Source organism: Poecilia reticulata, linkage group LG14 (genome assembly GCF_000633615.1).
Source record: "Poecilia reticulata strain Guanapo linkage group LG14, Guppy_female_1.0+MT, whole genome shotgun sequence".
Lineage (NCBI taxonomy): Eukaryota > Metazoa > Chordata > Actinopteri > Cyprinodontiformes > Poeciliidae > Poecilia > Poecilia reticulata.
The window spans coordinates 20653276-20679356 of NC_024344.1; the positions used below are offsets into that span (position 1 = coordinate 20653276).

Genomic DNA, 26081 nt, shown 5'->3' on the forward strand with positions numbered 1-26081 from the left:
CCCCGCACCCCTCCAAATGTGAATAAAATCATAAATAGAAACATTTTCGCATGCTCAGTTTTCAAGTGTGGGCCACCTCTGTTCAGCTCTCCTCCCTCCCTTTCTGTCTTCCTGTTGCTTCTTCCCATTTTCCTACAATCTGTTTCATTCAGCTCCCACGGCTGCCAGCCTTCATTCGCAGTCAGGTGTCTTGGCAGCTTACCCCCACCAGCCCACCACCGATCAAACACTACCATCTGGGGATCTGCTTTTTCCCATTTCAGGCAACAGAGCACCATCAGCTGCCTCCCAGGTCAACTCAAGATCAGCTCCTCCTCCTCTGGAGGAGGAAGACCGAGGGACCTGCCATGTAGAGGGGGCGTGGGGAGTGGGAATAACCTGTCCCCCGTTCTGCAGGACAGCCTGACAAGCCACTTAGACCTGAGTAATTCCTCTGTCACTGTTACTGATGAGCTGGCCCACAGATCCAGGAGAGGAGAGGGCTGTGATCACTGACTCATTAGTCACGATGGGCTGCGCTGGGCACATATTCTGCATAATGTATAAGGTTTGCAGTGGGAGGAAAATGGCCTGCGAGTCCGTAAGTGAAAGCCGATGGTGTTTGTGGGTCTGCTTTGTGGAATGATGAACAAACGGGACTGTAACAGCTAATAGCAGAAACCCGACGAGGCCGCCTTTCCATTTAAACACAAAGCACTCTGGACAGCTGGGAAGCATCTGCAGGGCCAACAAGCCTCTGCTTAATAACATATTCAAAACACCTCCTCCCTCCATACGAGCTGCAGCGTTATGGAGGGAGATCTCAGTATCAAGGACATGCTTTAACTCACCGAACCATGTCAGAAATGTGGTGGAAAATACACTAATTGCTCGTCGCTTGTTTTTCGAATAGAACATCCTGCTTGAAAATCCAGGCCAGACGCTTTCTGAGTCGAGTGTTTATGTTCTTCTTGTGCATGTGTGGCTTTCCCCTCGGTCCTCCAGTGTCCTCCATCAGCCCAAAAACATTCACAGTAAGTTTATTACCCCTGAGATGTTGGTGCATCTTGTAAGTCCTGGTTTATGGACATCCTGACCTGGTGCACCTCCAGCTGTTTCTTGTTTACCGCTGGGTTAGGCCCCAACCACTGCAGCTCTGAACAGGACAGCAGGAAATGGATGGATTTTCTTCCTAAAGCAACAACAGTGCCATAGGAAGAAGGCACTGTTGCCCAATTTGTTAAATTCGACCTGTAACGCTTCTTCCAATCTTGCCATATGTCAGTGTACCATAGTGTTACATCTATCTATGCATCTGTCTGTCTATCTATCTGTTTATCCATGGTGCCTTTCCAGCCACCTTGCAGTCATACTGACTACTCAAAGTTTTGTTTTTACACTAAAGTCACATTCATAATTTTTAATCTAAGTCAGAAAGTAGTTTGAGCTGTGATAAGATGGAAATGCTCCGATCATTTAGCATGCTGAGGTGGATGACTGTTCATCAGTACAGACAAAGTGTCTGCATGCCATGCCACGAAACTAGCCTGTGCGTTTTGTGGTATTGTCACACAACATAATAAATTACTTGTGCAAAATGTGAATAGCCCCTATAGAAAGTCCATATTACCAGTGCATATGAGTGGTGTTGTAGAGTTGTGACACGTCTTTAGTGTCCCGGCTTAGTTGGTCGACATATTCTGTATGATAACACATGAATGGGAATTTATTAATGTCAGGGATATTACTTGCTTCTTTACTCACATCCTGTTGACACTCCAGTAAATTTAGTTTACCTTATCTTTTAAGTGCTTTTTCATCCAAATGAAAGTGAAACTCATTCAAAAATCTCTTCAGCAACGCTACATCAGATTGGATTGTGTGCAGTTTAGGTTTCTGTTACCTCCTCTCTCTGTTATTTGTTCAGAACATTCGCCGGTTTGCCGTTACTCGGCTGGATTTTAAACTCCAAGCTGCAGATAAATAGTTGATGGGGGGGATAAATGAACAAGACCCCTGAAGCAGCACAGTGAAGCTCCAGAAAGCCGGTCAGAGGTGCTGCACATTGTTGGTCATCGCTTACCTCTCTGTCCCACTAAGAGTTTTCCCCAAACTTTCCCTGCGTTGCAAGCAATTTCACAGCCCGTCTAGCTTTTGGCTTGGCCCCCCAAAAATTTAATAGCCAACATTCACATATTCACACACACACCACACACAAATAGACCCGGCACATTAATCACACACCTCTTAATTACGTCTACCCTGTCCAGAATACTAAGTAGCCATTGAGCAGAAAAAGACTGGAGCCTCAGAAATCTCAAGACCTCTCCCTGGTCATTAAAATTCAGTCCTTTGATCCTTCCTGCAGCTCTCCGCCTCTGGTGTGAAGGACTCAGACGAGGAACATAAAAGCCACAAGCTTGACTTCAGCTTTGACTTCAAATAGGGCCGCTGAGAATATTTCAATTACGGCAACGTTGAAATAACTACAATTGACAAAATCTCCAAAGTTGAACCAATTAATTGAAACAGTTTGTTTATTTAGGTATGCCCAGTAGGGAAATATTCAAATATGGTTAGAAGTAACTGATTATAAGGAGTAGTGTTTATTTATTTATTTTTATTTTAAAACTTTCAAGTCTTTCTCTAAATATACAGATACAATATTTATCTGTATATTAATGCTGCTTTCAGATTTTTTTTCCACAGATATAACAGTTTGTAAGTTTTACTCGCAAGATGTCTTCACTTTAATCATTTACTGTCTAAAAAGTAACAATACCTGTTTTGATTTTTGTTTCAGGTGTAGTTTATTAAGGTTTTATGTGAAAGGGTCAGATTACAAATCAACTACTCACTAAATCCACTTCTCTCTTTCAAATAAAAAAAATGGCATTTTGGTGATTTAGTGATGTTGTATTTGTTATTGTTATATATGCATATGTTTGTTGGTATGGTTTCTCAGTTTTGTTTTTTTCTCTTTATTTTTCTTTATCTCCTCTATTCTTACTATTCTTTCCCTTTAAACCTTTCCCCCTCTTTTCTTTTCTCCTTTCTGTTCCATATCCATGTTTATTACATTTGAAATAAACCCTGTTATTTTTATATAGTCTCATATATATAAATACACAGGACATGTTAAAAAAGAGCAAAAAAAAGTAAAACATTTATTCTTGTCCTCTCACCTCAGTATAATGCACTTCTTTGTGTTTGCCTATCACAATAAACCCCAATAAAAACATGTTTGTGGTCATAACGTGTAACAAAGTTTAATTTGTATGAATCCTTTTACACAACGCTGCGTGTTTAAAGCCTAACCTTTTAAAAACTCTCTTCGTTTTGTTCCTGTCCTTCCATCAGCCCAAATCCTTCCTCGTTTTGTCATCGCTACATGTTTTTTGTGCTTATTTTTTGATTCAAAATAGGGGATCCAACCTTTGTGTTTCACACCTGCACAACTGAACTAATTCTATCAAATAAAACCGGTTCTGAAACATGGTAATGACTCTTGAAGTCCCATTTCAGGTGTACTTATTAAACGTGTTGGGATTAATGGCAGCCAGGCGGCTTTGGAAAACAATATTAAAAAGGCTTTTTTTTTCCCCTTTTTTTTTTTTACCGAACTGTGAAAGGGATCCAGAGGTGAAGTTATTATCAGCTCTCTGTTGTGTTGGCTTTTCATCCCAGCCAACTTCCTGCTGCTCAGTATTCTGAGCACAAACATTCTGGTTTGAGAGATATGACATTTAGTCCCAATCACTTGTAATGGATGCATTAACACACCATCACACTCTCTCTCTCTCTCTCACACACAAGCACACTAAACTAATGATGCACAATTTGGTGGTTGCCAGGAAACGGATTCTGGAGTTTACACCTGCCTGGCTTCCAGCTCCAGTGGAGAGACGAGTTGGAGTGGCGTGCTCACAGTCAAAGGTAAATTGTCTCTGTGTGATTTAATTACATGCAAATGACAGCTCTCCCCAGGCAGTATGCAAACACAGGAGTATTGTACAACCGTAACAACAAAACAAAAAAAGTTGGAATGATAATAAAAATGCACACAAAACGAGTCTTCTTTTTTTTTTTTTTATGAAACCAGGATAAAGTTTCTTCTGTGGCTCTTCACTTCCTGTCCAAAAAATAAATTCACTACCTGAGTAACTGAGCAAATAGGTGTGAAATTCTTACATTGTGGCTCTTTTATATAGGACATCTGGAAGATTTCATCTTGTTGCCAACTAGTTAACAAGTTATTCAACCCAAGCAAAGTGGTGAAACATAACCATCAACGTCACAATTTGAAACTTTACGATCTATTTATGAGCTTCTGCTACCAACGTGCTACAAAATCTTTTCATAGAACAGTTTCATGAGATGAACCGTGACATGACTGACCTCAATTTTTACAAGCAACACTACAAGCAGTTGTTTTTTTTTTTCCTATTCCTTATCTTGCATTGAAAATGCAAGTGGATTTCATGTAACAATAACTATTCGATGCCAAATAGGTGGCCCAAACTGCATGGTTCTTTGAGAATTACACCCTTTTACCCTGCTTTTAACTTCAACAGCTTTTCAGCAGCACTTGTTCGTAGTCCTGTTTAAATGACACTAGAGTGCATAGAAAAGTATTTGCCTGAAAACGCCTGTTTGGCACTAATTTTCCCTTTACAAAGACTGTGTGAATCAGACAGATGTGCAAACTTTTCCACAGATCTTGGAGATCCTATTCCTCCATTAGCATTTCAAACAGGCCAATCAGCGAACAGAAGGAAAAGTTGTGAATTGTGTAGATTTTCTGCGCTGTTCTAGAATTGTGGTCCGTTTTAGTAACGGCAACAGAGGAAGTGAACGAAGCGGTTCGGCCTGCGTTGTCCACCTCCAAATACTCGATATCAACAGCTGCCTCCTTCAGCTTCTCTCTGCACAGAAGAGGATTGTTGTTTAGAGCGCAGGTCATTTCTGGTCAGCTTCATAACGTCAGGCTGGTCCATTACATATATCACGGCCAAACTTTAATTACTGGGTAAAATTTCAATCAATAACCGAGGGTCCAGATCCTGTGGACCAAACGAAGTGTACAACCAGGAGTCTGTTTTTACCAGACTATACATATATGCATATAAATATTACACTGTAGTGTAATAATCACATTTTAAATGCCATGTTTTCATTAGCTGTACATGGAAAAATCATCATAATTAACAAGAATTAACCACTCATCTGAGTGTAGTTATTCTGTTTTTTTTTCTTAGTGGTAACGTTCCTAAAATAAATGAGCTGTTAAGTAATATTCTAATTTATTGAATAGATTTTTATATGTAAAAATAACAATAAAGTCTATTGCGTCTTCCACTGTCTCTGACTCTGGATTGTCTGAATTTAAAAGAAAAAAAATCCTCCATAATGAAAACTTATGAAGAGGCAAACGTCACTACTTACGTTCTAATCACGTTCAGTGATTTGGTCAGCCGTAGCATGTGTGCTGTTAGTTAAAGAAAAAAAAGTTCAATTGAGCGAATGTCTAAGTAAATCATTAACCCGTGCAGCTTTGGGGACATTTTCCAGCAAGTCTGTGTGTAAATGTGCAGCAATGTGAAGAATAACGCCGACAGGATTCTGTAACCAGGCTGGAAACATGCTAATGGCTGCGCTGGTGAGGCGGTTAGCGGCTACGGTTTCAGCTCAGAGAACACAGTCAGCTGGCTTTCTACGTATCCCATTAGGACATGGAATATTTCTGGTTGAGGAAACTTCACAACTGGCACAGGAAGAGACAGAAACGACATAATAATATTCTGTAACGCTTTTAAGGTAAAGCGGAAGTTTCTTGTTAGGCAATTGCTGTTGAATGTTAGACTAATTGCAAACAGCTGTAACAGGGAAGCTCTTCTTCCTGGAGCCACGCACAATGTAAATGTCCCCGGAGACGGCTGCTCTGACGGCGAACGCCATAACCACGTCGCCTCTTTTCCTTCGCCGCGCAGAGAGCGCCGACACGTCGGCTGCTCAGGCCACCGAGCCCTTCCAGCTGCCGGGCCCGCCCCACAAGCCCATCGTCACAGACGTGTCCAAGAACAGCGTCTCTCTGACCTGGCAACCCAACGCTCACGAGGGCGGAGCTGCTGTCACCTCCTACATCATTGAGGCCTTCAGGTGAGGTTTTTTTTGGGGGGGGAAATGTGCATTTCCTGTTCAATTCAGTTGTTGAAATTGAAAGGGTTTTGTTTTGACGGATGCTTAAACTCCTTTACATCGACAGCTAATACTAAAGGAATAAGAGAAAGTCATCTTTTTCTACCCAATCCAAGGAACTCGATACCAGCTGTGATTCTTTGATTTAAAGAAAGACTGTATTAAAAACTTTAGCTCTCTCACATGGGATAAATAATCTTCAGCCACAAAGCAATGACTAAGCCAATCAGACAAAAACACAGTTTTCTCAATTAAAAATGTTGATGTCATGTTTATCCCGTTACACCAGTCAAAGGGTTCATTTGTGTTTTTTGAAGCGCTGAATACTCAGGATCACCTGAGATGTTGTCCACCCCGGATAAATTACAACTATATTAAACCCAGGGAGGTTGGTGGGGGCGACTACCACACAGGCAGACGCTTCAAGAGAAAATAAATCCTTCCAACTCGATGCAGAGGGAACTCTGGCTGAGATTAATCAGATGCAGATGTCCTCCGTGGCAGGGAATGATGCAAACTGATTCTTTAGAAAACCTATTGAAGGAAGCAGTGTTTTGGGGGTTTTTTTTGCAATAAAATTTTATTCCCTCAGGTGGCATGGTGAGCTGCTTAAATTTTGATCTTCGAGATTATATTTTATGCTCTTTTTTTTTTTCCCCCGTCGAGACTCTATTTCTGCTCCGACCTCATGTGAGTTTTACAAAATCTAGTTGCAAGGGCCTCCTGCAGGTGTAACGTGGTCTCGTGAGTCATTTTTCTGCTTGATGTTCAGTAGTTGTTAGACTTCACCTCAAAGCCCAGTTGGAATAAATTCACAGGGTACAGGAGAAAGGAAGCATGGTGTGTAATCCACTGGGGGAGGGCCACATAATCCAGAGCAAGCCCTCATTTCCCGTCGACATCCTTACTTTACTACAAGCAACGGTCCAGTACTCACTGACACAGCAAGTTGCATCAGGTCAAATTTGGGTCACACGTATTGTTTATCTGAGAAGAAAAATCCAAAAAGGCCCTGTAACTACCCTGAAATATTTCTATTAGTTATTATTATTACTGTAAAAGAGAACACGTTACTCCTGAACGTAAATATGAAGGGCTGCGCATTTTGTGCTTCTACATCACAGCTACAAACCTCAATCAGGAGCGGGTTGAAAATGGGCCTAGATGAGAGCCTAAATTGATGAGTGACAATGGTCCAGTCAAAGTTCAGACCTAAACTCCATTAAGGATGTGTGGCAAGACTTGAGAACTACTGTTCACACACTCCCTCCATCATGAACTGAAAATAATACTTTTCAGTTTTATTTTCCTTCCACTTCACAACATGGTACTGCTTTGTTTTGCTCTGTCACATAAAAACCCCTTTGTTTTTATGTATATTACATTTGCCAGTGGGCGTTACTCTGTAATTCATGGATTTTATTGCCCCAGGGAATCAAGCGATGCTTCCTTCGTAAAGTAAGCACTTCTAACTTCCCTTTGATCCCCACACAGTCAGTCAGCAGGCAGCACATGGCAGACTGTAGCAGACATGGTGAAGATGGAAACACACACCATCACAGGCCTTCTTCCCAACACCGTCTACCTGTTCATCGTCCGAGCGGTCAACGCCTACGGCCTGAGCGACCCCAGCCCCATCTCTGAGCCGGTCAGGACGCAGGACGTGAGTCCCACGGGTCAAGGGGTGGACCACCGGCAGGTGCAGAGAGAGCTGGGAGAGGTGGCTGTCCAGCTGCAGGACCCCGTCATGCTCGCTACGACCTCCATCCGAGTGTCCTGGACGGTGAGTGACTCACGCCGTTCCCTTCTTCTTCGCTTCCATGCTCTGTTTCCTCCGTTAAGCCCTTGGCTGACCCAGCTGTGGTTGGTGTGTAGGTGGACCGCCAGTCTCCATACGTCCAGGGCTACCGCCTGTTCTACCGCCCCAGTGGGGGAACCTGGCTCCTCCAGGACATCAACTCACCCTCAGAGCGCAGCACCGTCCTCACCGGCATGCTCAAAGGAACTGAGTACGAGATAAAGATTCGTCCGTACTTTGACGAGTTCCAGGGCAAGGACAGCCGAACGCTGCTGATCCGAACTCGAGAGGAAGGTAATCTGTTGCTTTCGCCAATGAGCGCAGTGGACTCTTTGAGGCTGCAGGGCTTTAAGGGTCTTTCAGATCTCCATGTTGTCTCATTCTGCAGTTTAAGTTTGTTTATATTGATCCGTATTTTCATTAAATTCTTCCTCCATTCACTGACTTATGCAGCCCGGGGCTTTTTATTGGTCAGTGCAAAATTCAGCAGACTCTGGATCGACCTGCATGAGTCCTATGTGTGCCTAAACAAACTTCTAGCTTGATGCATTTCTCTACATGACTTTACAAGTAGTCCATTCTTTTTGATTAAATGATAAAACATCGGCCTCCTCTCACAGTCCCCAGTGCGCCGCCCAGAGGAGTCACAGTGGCAACGGGGAAGCTCAGCAACAGCTCCAGCATCAGCGTCACCTGGGAGCCTCCACCCAGCGACATGCAGAACGGCATCATCCAGGAGTACCGGGTAAACACGTCCTCCACCCAGGTCCAGCAGTCTGAACAAGTTCCACAGTAAAATCTACTCCATTTTGGGAAAGAAAAAAAAAACAGCAAAAAAGGCTTCTTTAAAATCAGTTGGCAGCTGTTTCAGTATGAGTATAAAAAGCAGCGTGTCCCAACAGGTTTGGTGTGTGGGCAGCGGCGGCGATAACCAGACGCGCTACTACATCAACCGGACGGTGGACGGGACCACGCAGTCCACGGTGCTGAAGGGCCTCATTCCCGGCGTGCTCTACCAGGTGGAGGTGGCGGCGGTGACGGGCGCTGGCGTCGGCACTCGCAGTCATCCGGTGTCTGTTCTCATCAGTGAGTTTCTTCAACACTTCCTGCAGGAGGAAAGTTAGCTGAAGGAAGGACTGCAAAGGAAAGCACTTTTGTGTTTTACGGCTTGCGCCTAATTCTCACTGCAAGACTGTTATTCCGATTTTTATCCCAATTTCCCCCTTCTGACAATCTTAAGGACTCCATGATTATCGGGATGGCTCTTAAGAGTGTACAGAGTGATCTGGTCCACTCGGAAGGAAATCGGGACCACTCCAATCTAAATTCGGGGATATTCAACATGTTGGATCTTCATGACAAACAACAGCCTGTTGGATGAGGCATGTAACCAATCAGAAAGTGAAGTGACGAAAACCTGGCCAGAAATCCAAGATACATACCAACTGCCGTTGTGGACCAGAAAGTCTGGTGGACGTTGTAAACGTCTTTGTATTGTTTGTCTCTGTTGAACACTGTCCAAACAAACTATTGCCAGTCCTTCTTTTCAGTCGGCCATGTTTGTTTACTCTGAGCTCTCGTCTGGTCTGAAGAGGTTTTTGCGAGACCATTTCATTTTAAGCACATCTATTGCTGTTTTTTGTTTTTTTTGTCACAGACAGTGCTTGAATCAGATGAATGAGTGATTTAAGCTGGTTATGTGATCATATGTTAGTGATGTACCTAAAGCTTGCTTTGTACATCACTAGAAAGATAAGGTCAAACAATTTCAGTCTGTTTACATCTCCCTGCATGGTTCATAAGGCTTTTATTGACCTGCTATTTAAAGCTCCAGGTCATACAATATGTTATTCAGCCATTGTCACATCTGCGTTTGTTCCCACAGAGCTGCCAGCTGAAGAGCCGACTGCGTCAGGCGGCAGCGGTGGGAGCGGCGAAGAGGGCAGCGTGAGCCTGGCCGAGCAGATCACTGACGTGGTCAAGCAGCCGGCGTTCATCGCGGGCATTGGCGGCGCCTGCTGGGTCATCCTCATGGGCTTCAGTCTGTGGATCTACTGCCGCCGCAAGAAGAGGAAGGAGTTGAGCCACTACACGGCGTCCTTCGCCTACACACCGGCAGGTTAGGAACGGCCAGGGACGTGTGGGAGTCTGCTGCCTGTCTGTCTGCCGTCTGAGCGGGCGCTTTATGAGAGAAGCCACAGGAATTACCTGTGGAAGAGGATTTCATATTGCTGCCAGAGGCACAGGAAATGGAATTCAGTTTTGAGTTGTCAGAGTGATATTTAACTGAGGTAAAAAAAACAACAAAATAAAACAGTGGACTTTGTGATAACCTGGGTGGATTTTACAGGTAGGTTATGGAAAGTAAAAGAAAACAATAGATCAATAATACTTCTATTTCTAGATTTTATTTCCACAGGTAATTCTATTTCTAGATTTTATTTCTATGCTATAGAAGCAGTATCATTCAGTCCTTCATTCTTTCCTTCCTTATGTCATTCTTCCATTTTTTTCAGTAATTCCTTCCTCCCTCCCTAGTCAGCATAGAGGAGAATGTGTGGAATATTTTATGTTGTGTTCTGAGGAGAGCGTCTGGTGCATCGGTCACCCCGCTCCCACTAAACCCCATTTTCTTTCTGTCTTGTTGCAGTGGGGTTCCCTCATGCTGAGGCATCAGGACTCACTGGAAGGTAACTCAAAATTGTTTCTTTCTAAAGAATCTCATTTGATCAGTTCTCCTCATGTCTGAAAACTTTCCTTCAGAATAGTTTGCTCTCTGCTAGCCTGATCACCCTGCTCTGCTAGTGAACCCGTAACGTCTCTGCAGGCCTGGCGTGTTGGGGGGCAACATGGGCAACTACCCGTGGCTGGCAGACTCCTGGCCCACCACCAACCTGGTGCACAGCAGCAAAGAGGCCGTCAACTGCTGCACGGCCAACCACGACCCGGCTGAGAGATACTACAACGGTAGGCGAGCCGTCGTCCAGCGCTTACAGGAAGGCAGCCGACCTTTGCTGAGAACAAACTCCGCCCTCATTGCAGAAGCCGGGATCTCCAACTATCTGAATCAGACGGAGAAGTACAGCATGGGCGGCTCAACGGAGGGTCCCATCTACAGCACCATCGACGCCACCAGTGAGGACCTGCACAGCTTCTCCTACGGCCAGAACGTCTCCACCACCCCCTACGCCACCACCTCCATCAAGCCCTTCTCCAGTCAGCCACAGGGGGCAGCGTTTAGCGGGGAGCAGCAGGAGGAAAGGCACTGGATCACCCAGCCCGGCCCGTCCCAGCCTGCTCAGTACGCACAGCCGGATCGCTGTGCTGGTAAGACGAGAGAAGGCTTACGTTTGATTTCATCTTGGTGTTATGGAGGAAGTATAAATGTAAAGGAAAAAACCCAAATAAAATGCATTTCCGCTGCGAAAGGGAACTATAATTACCAATGTATTACTGGAAATATGTTGTTGTATGTTCTGACATATCACTTTCCCAATACGTTTTTAATATGTTACATGTTGTAAATACATATTACACTGAATACGTGTAAATATATTTGTGATGAATCGATTATTGAAATAATTAACTAAATGAGGAATCTGTAATTTAACTGGCGTATACAGAGTCAAAAAATGCCGTTTGCTGAAAGAACAACCCCAGAGCAGCATTTAAGCCAAAGCTATAAAATATACATACAAAAAAATATATAAAATATGTATATGCATTTATATTCTATTCATTTTACTGCATTTTCAGCAATAAAATGTTTATTTTCTTATCAAAAAAAAGGAATTGAACTACTTGTTTATTTGTATATCTAATATTTTATTTTAAAAAGTCTTTAGCCGTGAAATGAAAAATCTGCAGAAGGTGGCAAATTTTAATTTACCCAGAATAAGCGTTTGAATAATCAATTACTAAGGTAATCATTAGTCGCAGCCCTGAAGTGAACTAAAATAACTACCTGTTGCTGCCCACACATTTACATCCTGGAGTTTTGTTGCTATAGGAATATCTGCCCATGGTGGGCTGACTCATTTTCTCAGAGCTTTTGTTTTAAAACGGTTTTCTTTCCTACGTTTGATGCGAAGGTAAGCCCAAGCAGAAGGCGATGGGGAAGGCGGTGAAGACCCCGTCTCTGACGTGGATGGAGGCCTTGCCCCCGCCTCCACCAGTTGGAGAGCTGGACCAGTGTGAGCAAGACGGCCAGCTCCAGCACGACGACATGGACGTGGGGTGAGGCAGACTTCTGATTTTCTCAGACAAACAGGTTACCAATTACCCAGCTGGACCATCGCTCAGATTCAGCCTCGGCTCTGCCAGGCACACGGAGTATTGAACCCAGCATTGGTTTTGTTTGCCTCTGGCTTTAACAACCCGATTATCTCAGCCTCAGCCAATTGCCTAAGTCATTTAGCTGCTTTTCCTCCTTAGCACTGGCTCTCTTTAACCTCAAAGCAAAGCATCTTTCTTATCACTGGCTGAGCAGCAGTGCCACCCTAGACGAAGCTTAGCCCCCTGCAGTTTTGCCAATGGCTACCTCGAGTCGAGCCTGAAAGAACATCATTAATCTTTAAGTAGCCTCATGGCTTGCTGAATTTGAAGGAACCAAAGAGCAAACAAGCAGCTCTGTATCAATGTATTCCAACAACACAAAGAGCCGGCCGGAGCTGCAGCACGCTGTACGAAAGCGTTTGTTTTACCCGCAGGTCGGACGAGGAGGAGTGGTGTCCGCCCCTTCCTGAGAGGACGTACCTGATGGAAGGCTGCGAGGACGGCCCCGCTCCCCCTCAGAGGAACGTCACGTCCTCGCCAGCCACCTCCTACAGCCACCAGTCCACCGCTACCCTGACTCCTTCACCCCACGAGGAAGCCAGAGCCCCCGCTGACCAGCAGCTGGCACGGTACGCGAACCAGACTTAATGTTTCGGAGAAAAGTCATAATGTGTTTTTAAATGGGAACACATAGCTCAATTCTTTTTTTTTTTTACCTTCAAATCAAATCATAAGGCTATTCCACCATCAAAAACATAAACTGGAGTGTTGCTTCGACTCATGCATGTTTGAAGGATACTTGAATCTCCCATGGCAACCATTCAGAGGTGCCTAAGCACTAACCCATGCAGTATTTACCTTAAACTCCACCTTGGAGCTGCAGTCCCCAGATGTTTTTGGTAACTCCAGTAGTTTCACAACAACTGAAGGTAATGAGGTCACTTGACTGTGATACAAAATGTCACCATGTGCCTGGAAGATACACAATATCTCCCATTTAATGAAGTACACCAACGCATCATAGCAACACATTCATTGTGTTTAGATACCCACTCGTCTCAAAGTTCCTGAGTAAACAAAATTTAGGGTTTTTTTTCCTGTTATGCTGATCATTATTGTCTTAAAGTTTGGATACTTTTGATCACTTTAATGTTAAAACTCAACATTAATAGATAATCAAAACTGCACACTAGATGCTCCACAATGTTGAGCTGTACACTAACTTGATGTTAGGTCAGTTTGCACCAATGCATTATGTGCATCACTGAGCTGAAACTCATCTCAACGTCGGATTCACAAAGCAAATATCAATGATTATAAGCCAGAGCAAACATGCTCCTCAGCTGCAGCAGCAGTTGGATTTTTTTTTTTTTTTTTTTGCCTAAAGTTTGTCACAGTTTTCCTCACCTCAAAATTTAAACCATGACTTTCTGCCACAAATCGACCTGGTGCCAAGAGGACAGAAAAGGAAAATTTTTACGTATTTTAGGGGGTTACAGAAACTACTTTCAACAATATATTAGTACTTATAACTGATGTATCCTTTCTTTGGCATCCATGCAAGTTTTAGGTAAATTGAGCAGGTTAAGTGAAGGTAAATACATGTTTGATGCTTTCTCTGCCTCGAATCGGGACAACTTTTGACAAACTAAAAGAAATGACAGTTTTATTTCTCACAGACACGCTGTCATTAGATGCACTATAAGATTATGTTGTTTGCTTGTGTCTGCTTGGATTTCAGCGAGACTTTTCTGAACAAAATCTAGCTCAGTTTATACCGGGGGATTTAACTTAGTGTTGACTATTCTGTTCCGGGGGAAAGTTGCCAAATTCATAACAAAACAGTGGAAGCGCTGATAAAGAAGTGGATTTATTGTTGGGAAAATAGAAACAAATGTTGAGTCTTCAGCTTTGGTGTTCTCAGGTTTTTGAAGTAAAATATAAACAAAGTAAAGAAAGAACAGAAGCAGAAAGCTGTTCTGTAAGTCTTAGAGGAGGGGAAAATTGGAGCAGTATGAGAAATTGTAAACAAAAAATTGATTAAGTGTACTTTAAGAAAGACAAATATTTAATCGTAGACGGTGTAAAGGCAGAGAAGTTATTTCAAGTTTGAAGTATACAGTATTTGTCAACATCAGCGTTGTCAAAATAATCAATATTTCAATGTAATCAATACAAGAAAGCTCATATGCCTAATTTGTGACATTTCTTCTAGGAGCTGAAATCTTGAGACCTTGAGAATCTCAGTAGTTTTAACATCAAATAAACCTTAATATGCATTGATAAGCAGTGACAACTACTTTAGTGTTGACACAAAAGCTAACGTCCACAGTCTTCCTTATCTTTGCACTGGGGGAACAGCTAATCAGTGCCAAGGACAGTGAATATTGCTCAGCTCATATGCTAAGTGCCAGCCAATAGCATGTCAAGTGTCTATTCTGTTTTTCCAAGCAGGGAAGTGACACTCTTAAGATACATTTTTACATTTCTGAAACCAGTATTGTGACAGTATTAATGCTACGCATATGTAGGGAAGGTTTACAGTCATTATGGGAGAAACCAGACAATAAATCTACAGATTTTAAACTATACACATTCTTTTATTCTTTTATTGCAAACCCCGCTTCCTAACAGCTCAGCCTCAGTCGGTGACACGTTGCCCTTCCCTCCCCTAGCAGAAGGTTACCCTGCGGTCCAGTTCCAGTTCCCCAGGCACCGAGCCCGCCACTCACCCAGTCCAACCCCAGCCTCTGCGGCCAACAGCTTCTCGGCTCAACAGAGGCTGGCACGCTGCAGTTCCAAAGTCCCGCCCACTGCTGCCTTCACGGCCAGGCGCCGACAGTGAATGAAGACGGCGCAACTACGCCTGGTAAAGCCGCCGCCGTGTTCACGCGCTGCAGGCCCATAGCTGTAGACGCGCAGACATTCAGCAGCGTCTGTTTGTGTCGTTCTGTTTCTGTCTGAACGTCGTCTTTCTGCCACAGTGCACAGCCGCTCCTCCCCAGCAGAAACCTGCACTCCTCCTAACCAAAAGTCCAGAGTGAAGAAAAAGGCATCCAAGACCTCAGCGTACAGAAGAGATATTCAAGGAGGTGAAAAACGCTGCTCTCTATTCACATGTTCTCACACTCAGAAAGTGTTTGCGAAGGAAATGCTGTATTACTGAAAACCACAGGGTGAGAGGCCGGGTCGCTCCCACTTATAGATTTCACACGTGTAGAATCTATTTGTTGATCTATGTGTAATACGCAAACATTTCTGATGATGATGATGATGATGAGAGAAACTGCAGAGGACGGAGCGGCCATATTCCGAACACTAAACATGCGGCTGGCTCCCTGTGAGTCACAATCAGAACTCTTTGTTTTAACAAGCAGAATGTTTTTGCTCTTTTAAATTCACTCATTTTCTAAATGAGAACCGAGCCGTAAGCGCTCTGACATGTTCTCGCTCTCTAAATGTGAGGCAATTAAATGAACTGCAGCCAAGGATTCTTTTGAAAGCAAATACAGCTGTTACATAACAGAAACTATAAATAGGCCAACCGGCCTTTGTAAACTAGAAGGAAATTATTTATTACGGCTTAAGTGTTTTGTTTTTTTTTTTTTTTTTTTTTTTTTTTTTTTTTTTATTCCTTATTTTATATTCCTCATTTGTGTTGTTCAGACCTTCCCCCACCTCCGGAGCCCCCCCCAGAGGAGGACAGGCTTCAGGGCCCCCAGGGGTGTGTGGAGACCAGCAGCTTGGCAAACAGCGCCCTGTCCTCCCTGGAGAGGAGCGAGTACAGCAGCAACAGCCACCAGTGGAAAGGCTCGGGACAAAAACATGTAGACGGTAAGAAGACGCGTTTGCGACTCGTCACGTCATGTACGGTTAGAGGGACCCACTTCCAGACAGAACCGGTCTCCAGTGGTTCCAGTTGGTAAACATGGCCCATATCAGATAGCGCTGTGTGTTGCTCTGCTGCTGCACTGCAGTGTTTCTCCTCCACATGGGAGGAAAGTGAGACCAACTTTGTTGTGTCATTCTTTCTGAATGACTCTTTGGCAGCTATATTGCAAGATGTTGGCTGTAAATAATAATGAAAAAAAAAACATGTTCAGTGATCCATAAATTGCCCCTGCAGCATTAGCATTGATTATCTGAAATATGTAGGTGTTCAGTCATTGGCTAGAATGAGCTAACTGGTAAGGTGGTAGCTAGTCAGATATCGCTATGCTTAAAATGTGTTACTAAAACACAGCGGTGGGCATCGCTAGCTAAAATGTTAGCTGTACTAATTATTAAACTCTAATCATAAACATTCGCTATGCTAGCTCTAAAGAGCTACAAATATAAAGTATTTAGCGGACGTTGAAGCGCTAAAGCACTAATTTCAACCATATTGATACTCCAAATGTGTCAATGACACGAAATGTGTTCCAACATAATAAGTTCCTTTCAGCAAGAGGAAATTTATTGTTGTGTGGTTGCGTTCTTTTGAACATGCCTTTCACGTCACAGGTGAAGAACGCAAAGGAAGGAAACAACTGCTGCATAAACCGTTTTAAGTGCATGAATATAAATATCAAACTAGGCGAATTCATAAGAGCCAATAACCAAAACTTTAACACATGTCAAGCTTTATTCATCCGAAAACTTACAAAACACCCAAAAATGTTTCCGGAAAAATGAACTCTGAGGAAGCTAAGCATGCCAAAATGTTAGCAAAAGGAGCTACATGAAAAATTAGCTCTGCTATTAGCACTTTAGCGGAACTGTGCTCACCACTGCCGAAACGACATCAGAATAAATGACCTTTTCTGCTTTTTTTTTAAATAAGCATCTTCCACTAGCAGCCTTCATTCTGTTTCTGTGTCTTCTCTTTGTTTTTGCCCCGTCAGATGAGGAAGTGGTGATGTACAGCAGTAAGAGCAGCTACCTCTCCAGGAGTCAGGTGTCCGGTAACTGCTCGACCACGGGGAGCTCCTCTTCCAGAGGCTCCACCGGCTCTCGGGGGCTCAGCTCAGCCAGGAAACACAACGAGGTAGAAAACAGTTTGGTCTTTGAGCTACATCAGACCTCTGCTCGACTTGTAAACAACACAAAAGTAAACACATTGAGAAATAAAAACTACTCCCGCCATAGTTCAGCGTTACGCTCGTACACACACACACACCGGGATGCTCTCGGGTTCGCAGATCTAGCATTACTTTCTACTCACTAAGCTTTACAGTAGGAAACGATTAAGTGTACACGCCCACCACTCCGTTTGGAGTGCTCTTCAGAGGGCATACTTCTCCGTGGGAGCGCTCCTTCAAATGCACCCCCCGCAGGCTCTCTGGTGACGAGACGGTGTCTTTTATGGCGGAGGAAACTGCGCCGGTGGAATGGAAAGCTCCGCAGGGACTCTGAGCTGCACAGACAACACTTACAATGTCTGACATGACAGTAGGTAGACGGTGAAAGCTGGTCTGACTGCAGCTTAATCCACAATATTACAAGGCTGAATCATCTCTGAAATTCAATTACTACGTCTTCAGTCAAGAATAGGAACAAAAAAGAAAAACAGAATTGCAAATTAAAAAATGAACATTTACTATTTTTTCTTTATTTTATTTTATTTTTTGCCACTTTAAATATAAAAATGGTCTAAAATTACTTTTATCTTACAACATATCCATAGTTTTATTTTTCTAGCAGTCCCTACTCCTCGCTGCATCATTGTACTTTATTTGTTCTTTGTATAGCTGTGACCTGAGGTGTCAGTACGGTTTTGTGTGGGAGGAAAAACCTGACCCCTGACAGTTTAGTCTGTCAGAGGTCAGCTGAACAGATTAATCTGACCTGTAAAAGTGGCAACCATGACCACACATGCAGAGCTACCCTGTAACCTCTTCTGCCCCTCTACAGAGCAGCAGGGACCACCCCCACCGGACCCCCCAGAGGCTCCTGGATGACCCTCTTTGGGCTTTTTACACCCTCCCATGGACATGAAAGCATGTTCCTGCCCCACTGTAAAGTTTGGGATGTTTGTGCAGGAAGCCTGGGTTAGGCTCCTTCTTCCTCGTAAGGAGGGTCTCTGCTTTCTTATGCCCTTTGACCCTTAAGGTCAGTCTAGGACCAGTATACCAGGGGTAGATGGAACATTTTCCATTAAAATGTTTAAAGAAATAATGTGGTATTTTCACCAGTTCCTGATTTTCAGATGAAGAACTTCCATTTCTTCCACATTTTTTAACATCATAAATGCCGATAATTATTTCAAAACACATGTTGCGAAGAAAATTCATGGAAACAGTCAGACAATCTTATAAATTCGAAAAACACGTATTTTCCACTAAAGTGTACCCCAGAATACAGCGATGGAAACCCTTGATTTCAAAATAAATCGCTTTTAGAATTTTTCACAGATTACTTTAGGAAATATACTAACATTAGCGTGCTGGCTAAAATTAGCCAACACCAGCTTTTATCTTAAGAGATGAATAAACGCTAACTTTAACACAACAAAATTAATCACGACAGGCTGTTTCAAAGTTTTTAAAATAGGAATTTTAGATTTTTCTGAGACAGACCTTTTTGTGTGACATGTAACACAACAAACTAGCTCAACAAACTATATTGTTTTAGATTTCTCTAACAGAAAATGTAGCTGCTTGTTAACAAAGAAAAGGAAGTTTGTAGGAGACCTTGTCAGCATTTAGATGTCCGGCGGGTTCAGATTGGGACGGTGCCGGTCTGCTAGGTCTCCAGGTTGTTGCCTCTCACACATTTTTTCTCACATCTCTTTCTCGTAGCACAAAGTTCCAAATGAATACATAAGTTTTGAATCCAGACATGGGAACAAATATTCTTCTAAAGAGTCAAGTCTGAAATCTGGCACCAATCATCCATTCTGACATTTAAATTCTGAATTTAAATGGCAGAATTAGACGCCCCTCTGATTACTGTTTATGTTCATTTTGTGATGCACCAAGGAATATCCAATTTTAAGGTTTCCTTTTATAAAAATAAAACGAAGAAGAATAAATTCTTTATGTATATGCAGTAAAAATGAATGACCTTTTAAGATAGACAGGAAGAAACCACTAAGACCTCGAAATTTACTTGAAAAATTGAACATTTTTTCTTCATTTGAATGTCAGGGAGCCTTTTTGAAAAGATCCCCCAAATCTTTACATGAAGTGAAAGATAACAGAAATGATGAGGCGGTCCCTGGCTCTTAAGTGCCGATGCGGAGCACTCAGCGGCGTACCCAGTGACTGCCGCCTTTCAGAGTCCGAGTCTGATTGGTTCACCTGCTGTGAGAGAACTACGCTGGCTAAAAACCCTGTCAATGCTAATGCATTCTAAAAGAAATGGATTTATATACTGGATTATGTGCAATTTAGTGATAATTCAACACTTCATGGGCTGAATTGAATGAGTCTGTAATCCAAATAAAGCCTCAGGGTTTTCAGGTTGTGAGCCTCCTTTATAAGTAACAGAAAGTCCAGTCAAAGTTGTGACTGTTAAATATTACATTTTACACTTCAGTAAATCTGCTTTTAAAATTTAGATTAGCTTTATTTGTATTTTTTAAACATACTCTTTCTTTTTTTAAGTCTTTTTTAAAGTTTTAATTCAAACATTTTAAAAGTCATTTCACTGTCAACGCAGCCTGATTAAAAAAATAGTAAAAAAAAAAAAAATAGGAGTAGATTTCAATTACTTTTTGCAGAGAACATCATCAATTTTTGCTTCTCGATTCTTTATAGAGAAAAACATTACAGTGAAAGTGACAAGTGGACTGAAAATAATTCCAAAATCAAAACCTTCTTGTAGCCAACTGAACAGCAGCATGAATCAAAACGATGCTAAGACATAAAGTTTTATTGTTTTTGATAATAATGCCATCAGATGTTGTCAAGCCTTCAGACCAAGTTACTTTTTAGGTATTTTCCAGCTAATTAAGATGAAGTGTTGAAGCTTCACATTGCCCGTAAAAATGATAATAATAATAATAATAATAATAATAATAATAAACTTTTTTTTTTATTGCTTCTAGGAAATGAGATAAGGAGCTCAGTGAAGCTGTCAGGAAACCTGCGATGCCTCCATCAGCCCTCCCCATCTTTTCACCACCGACACACCGGGACTAAAGACGAGGAGACGCTACCAGTTCTCATCAAGCTACACTTGTTGCTGTGAAATAAGTAAAAACGGACTTTTGGTATTACTATAATTATTTATGAGTTTGAGTTCACTCCGTTTTCCTTATTTTGTAAATACCTGTCTGTAATGTTCTTTTGTGAGCTCTGGATACAGGGAGAGAGACGTATATTGTATTTATGATGATCAAACAAAACAAAAACAAACAAAAAAAGTCGAAGAATTAAAAAAAAAGTCTGTTATTATGGAAAACGTCTTCTTGAATGTGCCAACGTTTTTTTTTTTTTTGTCAATATGTAAACTTTTAGGGAAAAGCATTAACTACTGTTGCACTCTTGTTGTCATGGCAAAACAACAGAAAATAAAGAAGCACAAAGTGTGTTTGCTGGTTGAGGAGAGAAGTTGGAAAAGCCAAAAACAACCCGGAGGGACGCCTGTTGCCCCGAGCGCCTCCCTGCCGGGATCCCTGCATCCTAGGTGTCCGTTACGAATGTCATACTTCTCTATGATTCCTTTGGTTTTTCTGCAGCACTGCGCTGGCTGACTGACAGGCTTTATGAAAGTTTGATTGTACCCCCTCTTGTGCGACCTCCCCCAACTCAACCCTTCCCCCCTTTTTACATCCGAGAGACCGTTTGCTGCAGTTCTGAAAAGAAATTTTCGTATTCTCCTTCTGAAACAAAAAAAAAATGTCTGTGGGCTGACTTTTTGTACTCTTGTTGTTTTGTAAATGTACAATAAAAATACATTTGCTGATCAAGATTTGAGCCCACGTTCTTCTTTTTAGCTGTACGTACCATGAGTCTGGGAAAGAGTTCAGCTAAAACCACAATATCATCAAGAAGAGACGTTCAGCAGCGACGAAAAAGACTTAGGAGGTCCAGCAAGTCCCACGACTGTCTCCTACTGAGGACACACCGCTGGGTGGGTGTGAGGACGTCTGCACTGTGAAGAGAAGACATCTGGAGAACCAAACGGGGTCACCTCTGTCTAAGAACATCATCAAAGAAGGACTGATATTTGGCAGCAACCATGGATAGACGGCACAAGGAATGCTATTCTCTCAGATGCATCCTCCATCCAGTTGTCTGATTGCTTTCCTACCCAGTTCTGCTCAATTCTCATTTCCCATCAGTTCCCCATCTAGGATTTCTCCCATTGAGCTCAATTTCTCTGGTTGAATTTCCTCCAGGCCAATCAGAGACCAGGCAGAGGAGTTGTGATCAATAACGTTTGCAGTCTGCCTGTACAGACTTTGGAAATGAACGAAACCATTCAGTCTGCCACCAAATGTTGAGCAAATACTACAGTCAGAAAAATTCATGTTTAAGATGTTTCATTGCTGACGAAGGTCTTGAAAACCATTGTAATCTAGCAGACACAGCGTAAGCTACCACATGTGCTAACAATGAAGCATCCTCGCTTGCTTCTTATCTATGGGAGTGGGCTTCCTCTCACTTCTGCCCCAAAACACAGCGGGATCGAAATGAACACCAAGTCCTCAACCAAAACAATCCAGGCAGTTTGGTGTGAATAAAAAAAATGTAAAAAGAAAGATAAAACATTTATGTTGGTGAGAAATCATGGCCATGCCCGTAATGTTCACGTTTTCTGATCCTTTTAATTCTGTGGACTTCCTCTAGATGTCCTGGCAACTGTGTTGTAGAGGACTAAAATATCTGAGTCAGCGGTGGCAGTCAGGTAGGAAACCGAAGATATTTTATAAATAAACAGCTATTGTTCATGGTCTTGGGATTTTTTTTTTCTTTTTCTTTTCTGCCCCTCACTTCCTGCGCTGCTTATTCTCCACAACAGCAGGGATGCTGCTCACTCGACTTTCCCATCAAGTCACAGTTAAAATGACCAGCTGGACCCCTCAGTGCTACCAGATTGTCAATCTTGTTTGTGGTAATTTAGTCCTCTGAGATTAATGTTCCAACTAATTTCCTAACTTCATTGCGTCTCTTTGTCGAACCCAGTCGAACTCACAATTTGAGTCTGTAGGTTTAAAACCTTCCAGCCATCTGACCGCTGAAATTGGGCTCCATTCAGGATTCAGTTTGTCGAATCGAAGTTGAGCTTGGTGGAAAGTCTTGTTTCCTTTAGCTAGCAACCAGACTCAAAACATCGGTCTCGTCCTTCAGGTAAATTGGTGGACCACAACGCCGGAGCAGATGGCTGGACTGTGACTGGATTATTAACGGGCAAAGAGCTTCACTTCTTCAGGTGAGAGAGCAGGAGGGTGGAGGAGGGTGACTGGTGTGGGCTAGCAGTTTTGAAAAGTTAGCTAGTTATTGCTGCTGCAGTAACTCAAACCAATCTCCCACTTTCTAGATTTACGTTCAAACCATTAATAAAAATTAGGTCAATTGACCTAAAAGACTTAAAAATTTTGACACAGTTGATCAATTTATTTATTTTACACACAAAGGTAGAAAACCTTAGTATTTGCATGCTTCTGGAACGGCTCTGATTTGAAGACAGAACCGTAGAGTTTATAGGCCCTCACCTGTCAAACACACACCTTGCTTTGTAAAGCGCCTCGAGGCAATATTTGTTGACAATTGACGCTACGTAAATAAACTGAATTGAATAGCTTCTGCTGTAGTCCCACCAGCAAACAGAAAGAGAGGAGAGCCGAAACTCTGCATCCCAAACAATCAAGCAATCCCAGACAGCAGCATTCTCTTAAAAGGGCAGTGTCATATACTTTTCCTGGCATATAGTGGGATTTTACAGCACAATCAAGTAAAAATATGTAGCCTTTTATAAAAATGCTGAATATAAAATAAATGCGACCTTGTAATTTAACTCCTTGAAATTGCTTGGGTCTCTCTCAAGACTCCAAAAAGTCAGTTTTACATAATACCGCCTCTTTAGCCCATCTCAGTCCAGCTGAACTACAGAAAGTAGACCGACCCGATCAGTGAGGGAGGAAGGCCGAACGCTGCTGCCTGTTCTGCTGCTCACTGCTAAGCAGCAGCTTAAAGCTGCTTCATCAACTCCGTTTACAAACCAAGTGCTTTGCAGCTTCCAGCAGCGGCGAGATCTACGGGACGAGTCTAAAAAAGACAACACAACTGTGTTACTCCTGAAGTTCTGCTTGCTCATTACACACACACACACACACACGCATACACACACGCACTGCCTCAATCTGACTCTACGCTGCATTGCATGCGGATGAGAGCTGCACACACTGAGGAGCATGAAATTGGTGGAACGTTCTGCTCTGAGAGGGCACCGCGTACTCCCTTCACCTCCAACGAGGCATGGTGTTCCCCCGCAGGGAGCTCTGTGATGCTCGCTGCGCCTCAGCATGCTCACACTCAATAGCTTAGCGCACACACTCAGCTACCACTGGTCTGGTCGTTCGGTTAGAGCTCTGTGATCGAGTGATCAACAGGCAGCGTCTTGTAAAACTCCTTCACGGTGTCACCGTCAGGCTGAAGCTGAGCCGATGAGGGAGAAATGTCTGAAAAGTGCGGCGCGCATTTGCTTTGTCAGTCTCTCTGAGTGAATACAGCAGCCGGTGTGTATAATAATTACCAGAGCTGTAATTGCTGTAATTTTACAAAATTAAGAACTTTAACAATGTATTACAAGAATGTTATTGTGATTTTATGTGATAAACCAATATATATTAGCACATAATTGTGAAAATAAATATCTGAAAAGTGTGGCATGCATTTGTATTCAGCCCACCTGAGTTGGTGCTTCATTGAATCACCTTTTTCTGAGCTGCCTCTCTACCAGCTTCTACAGACTTACATTCCTGCCCAAATTAGTTGAGCTCAGTCACATTGGATGGGCAGATTCTGCGAAAATATATTAAAATTGTTTTCCACAGATTCTCAGTTGGATTTAGATCTGAATGTTGACCATTTCATTCTAACCAAGTACATGCTTTGATCTGAACAATTTTAATGTATTTTCAGTTAAAATTCTGCCCAAAGTGAAACCCCTCAAGTTTATGTTTGTATTTAAAATATAAAGTTGCATTTCTTGCATGCTGTAACTGGGATTTCTTATGGTTTTCTTTTATCCGGTCCTCTCTTCATTCCTCCCTTAGTTTTCTTCTTAATGTCCCTGTTTAAAGACCAGACCTGTGATGCGTATGACTGATAGTTGTCATGTCAACACACTCCAAACAACTTGGTTAAATATTAATTTCTGTGTATTTTTTCTCCGTACGTGACTCGCAAAAGTATTCACTCTTCTTGAACTTTTCCATATTTTGTCACATCACAACCACAGACATAAGTACAATATCTTTAACCTTACCTGCTAATCATTCTAAAAATGATTACTATGATTTTTAACAGGATCTTATTGCATACCTCCACTCCTCCACACCAGAAAATACATTATGTATTACCATTTCTCAGCTGGAACGTTTTTCAGTGTTAGCGTGTCGATGGTGGACACTGTGGATGAGGCTAAAACCACGAAGAAGGATCACTGGGTGGTTGAAAGCAGCTGACTGACCTCCATGGGATAAATTCAATTCAGCAGACACTCATTGTGGAGCCCTGACCAGGGCCGCTGTGGGTTTTCTGTTGGAAGTTGAGTCTGGAATGGGAAACCCACAACAAACCCACAGAATTTCTCACAGACAACATTCAGAGAATAAGACAAGCAGCATGACGCTCGTGTCTGATGGGTCTAGAACTTCTGTCCTGGCTTTACCGAAATGTCAGAGCTGCGTTTCACACAATTGATCATAATATACAGATTGCTGGGTGAGAAAAAAATGGCTGGAAGGTCTGGTGTAACAAACAAAACAAAATAAATTAATTCTGGGGTGAAAGTGAAAAATGTTGTTTTAGTAAAAAATGCATGTGCATGCAGCAAGTAAAATGCTTCACACAAACAAAAGAGCCAAATGTGTTACAATCACACCAGTTCATATAATCAGTAGCATCTCTACTAACATGTGAAAATATACTGTAGGCCTTTCACACAGTTTGGCGATGACAAGATTTACGGGGCTGACCTTCAGCCGCCAGCATTTCTATCCGTACCATGTTCCTCTATCCTCGGGTCCTCTCTTCATTCCTCCCTTAAGCCATTAATCACCTCACTCATTCACTGGGCAGGTGTCATGGCTGGAACGCCCACCGGGTCGGGAGGAAAAGGGGGCCCCAGGCCCCCGAGAGCGAGCAGAGGCAAGGGGTGAAAAGAAGGTGTTTAAGTCTCTGTTTCCCTTATCCCAGAATGCAAAGCAGCAATTTCCATGTTAATTTGGAGGGTGACAGGAGAGATGGATGTTTGGGAGGTTTTTTTTGGCTGATGTCACGCATCCATTGAGGAGCTAAAACAGCGTGGAGGTTGAGGTCGCTGAACATAGGATGCAAGATTACCGCGTGGGCTGGAGCGACACATTTAGCATTTAGGTCACAATCCTGTCCAACACGAACGAGTTGGGAAAACTTAAACCTGTCTCGCAGACAAAACTTCGGCTGGGATGCCTCGTCCCGCGGTCGTGGCGGGAGGCTGACGGCAGACGTTCAGTCAGCAGAGAGTGTGCAGTCAGAAAGCTGTGTGAGCGACAGAGCAATCCTGAAACTCCTCATCCATAAGGCTGTTATTGATTTGCAGTTAATTGAATGATTACAATGTTAGCAGCTCAGCTGAGCACTGCTGTCAGTCAGTGTGGCAGTGTGTGTGTGTGTGTGTGTGTGTGTGTGTGTGTGTG

At 42.8% G+C, this 26081-nt stretch overlaps 1 protein-coding gene across 4 annotated transcripts in view; it reads left to right on the top strand.

Annotated features, from left to right (window-relative positions):
• robo3 (roundabout, axon guidance receptor, homolog 3 (Drosophila)) overlaps positions 1 to 20745 on the top strand; it is a 174849-nt gene extending 154104 nt beyond the window's left edge. For 3 of the 4 annotated variants that reach the window (XM_008428408.2, XM_008428411.2, XM_008428412.2), the window contains 17 exons: positions 3834 to 3915; positions 5970 to 6138; positions 7672 to 7960; positions 8053 to 8269; positions 8596 to 8720; positions 8878 to 9061; positions 9861 to 10094; positions 10626 to 10665; positions 10803 to 10942; positions 11018 to 11302; positions 12067 to 12211; positions 12685 to 12879; positions 14926 to 15119; positions 15235 to 15342; positions 15917 to 16084; positions 17134 to 17276; positions 20280 to 20745. In XM_008428408.2, coding sequence (XP_008426630.1) covers positions 3834 to 3915; positions 5970 to 6138; positions 7672 to 7960; positions 8053 to 8269; positions 8596 to 8720; positions 8878 to 9061; positions 9861 to 10094; positions 10626 to 10665; positions 10803 to 10942; positions 11018 to 11302; positions 12067 to 12211; positions 12685 to 12879; positions 14926 to 15119; positions 15235 to 15342; positions 15917 to 16084; positions 17134 to 17276; positions 20280 to 20291 — 2730 coding nt within the window. In that variant the 3' untranslated portion in view covers positions 20292 to 20745. The remainder of the gene's footprint in view (positions 1 to 3833; positions 3916 to 5969; positions 6139 to 7671; positions 7961 to 8052; positions 8270 to 8595; positions 8721 to 8877; positions 9062 to 9860; positions 10095 to 10625; positions 10666 to 10802; positions 10943 to 11017; positions 11303 to 12066; positions 12212 to 12684; positions 12880 to 14925; positions 15120 to 15234; positions 15343 to 15916; positions 16085 to 17133; positions 17277 to 20279) is intronic. The other variant, XM_008428409.2, reaches the window with a different exon arrangement.
• Positions 20746 to 26081: the final 5336 nt, after the last annotated feature.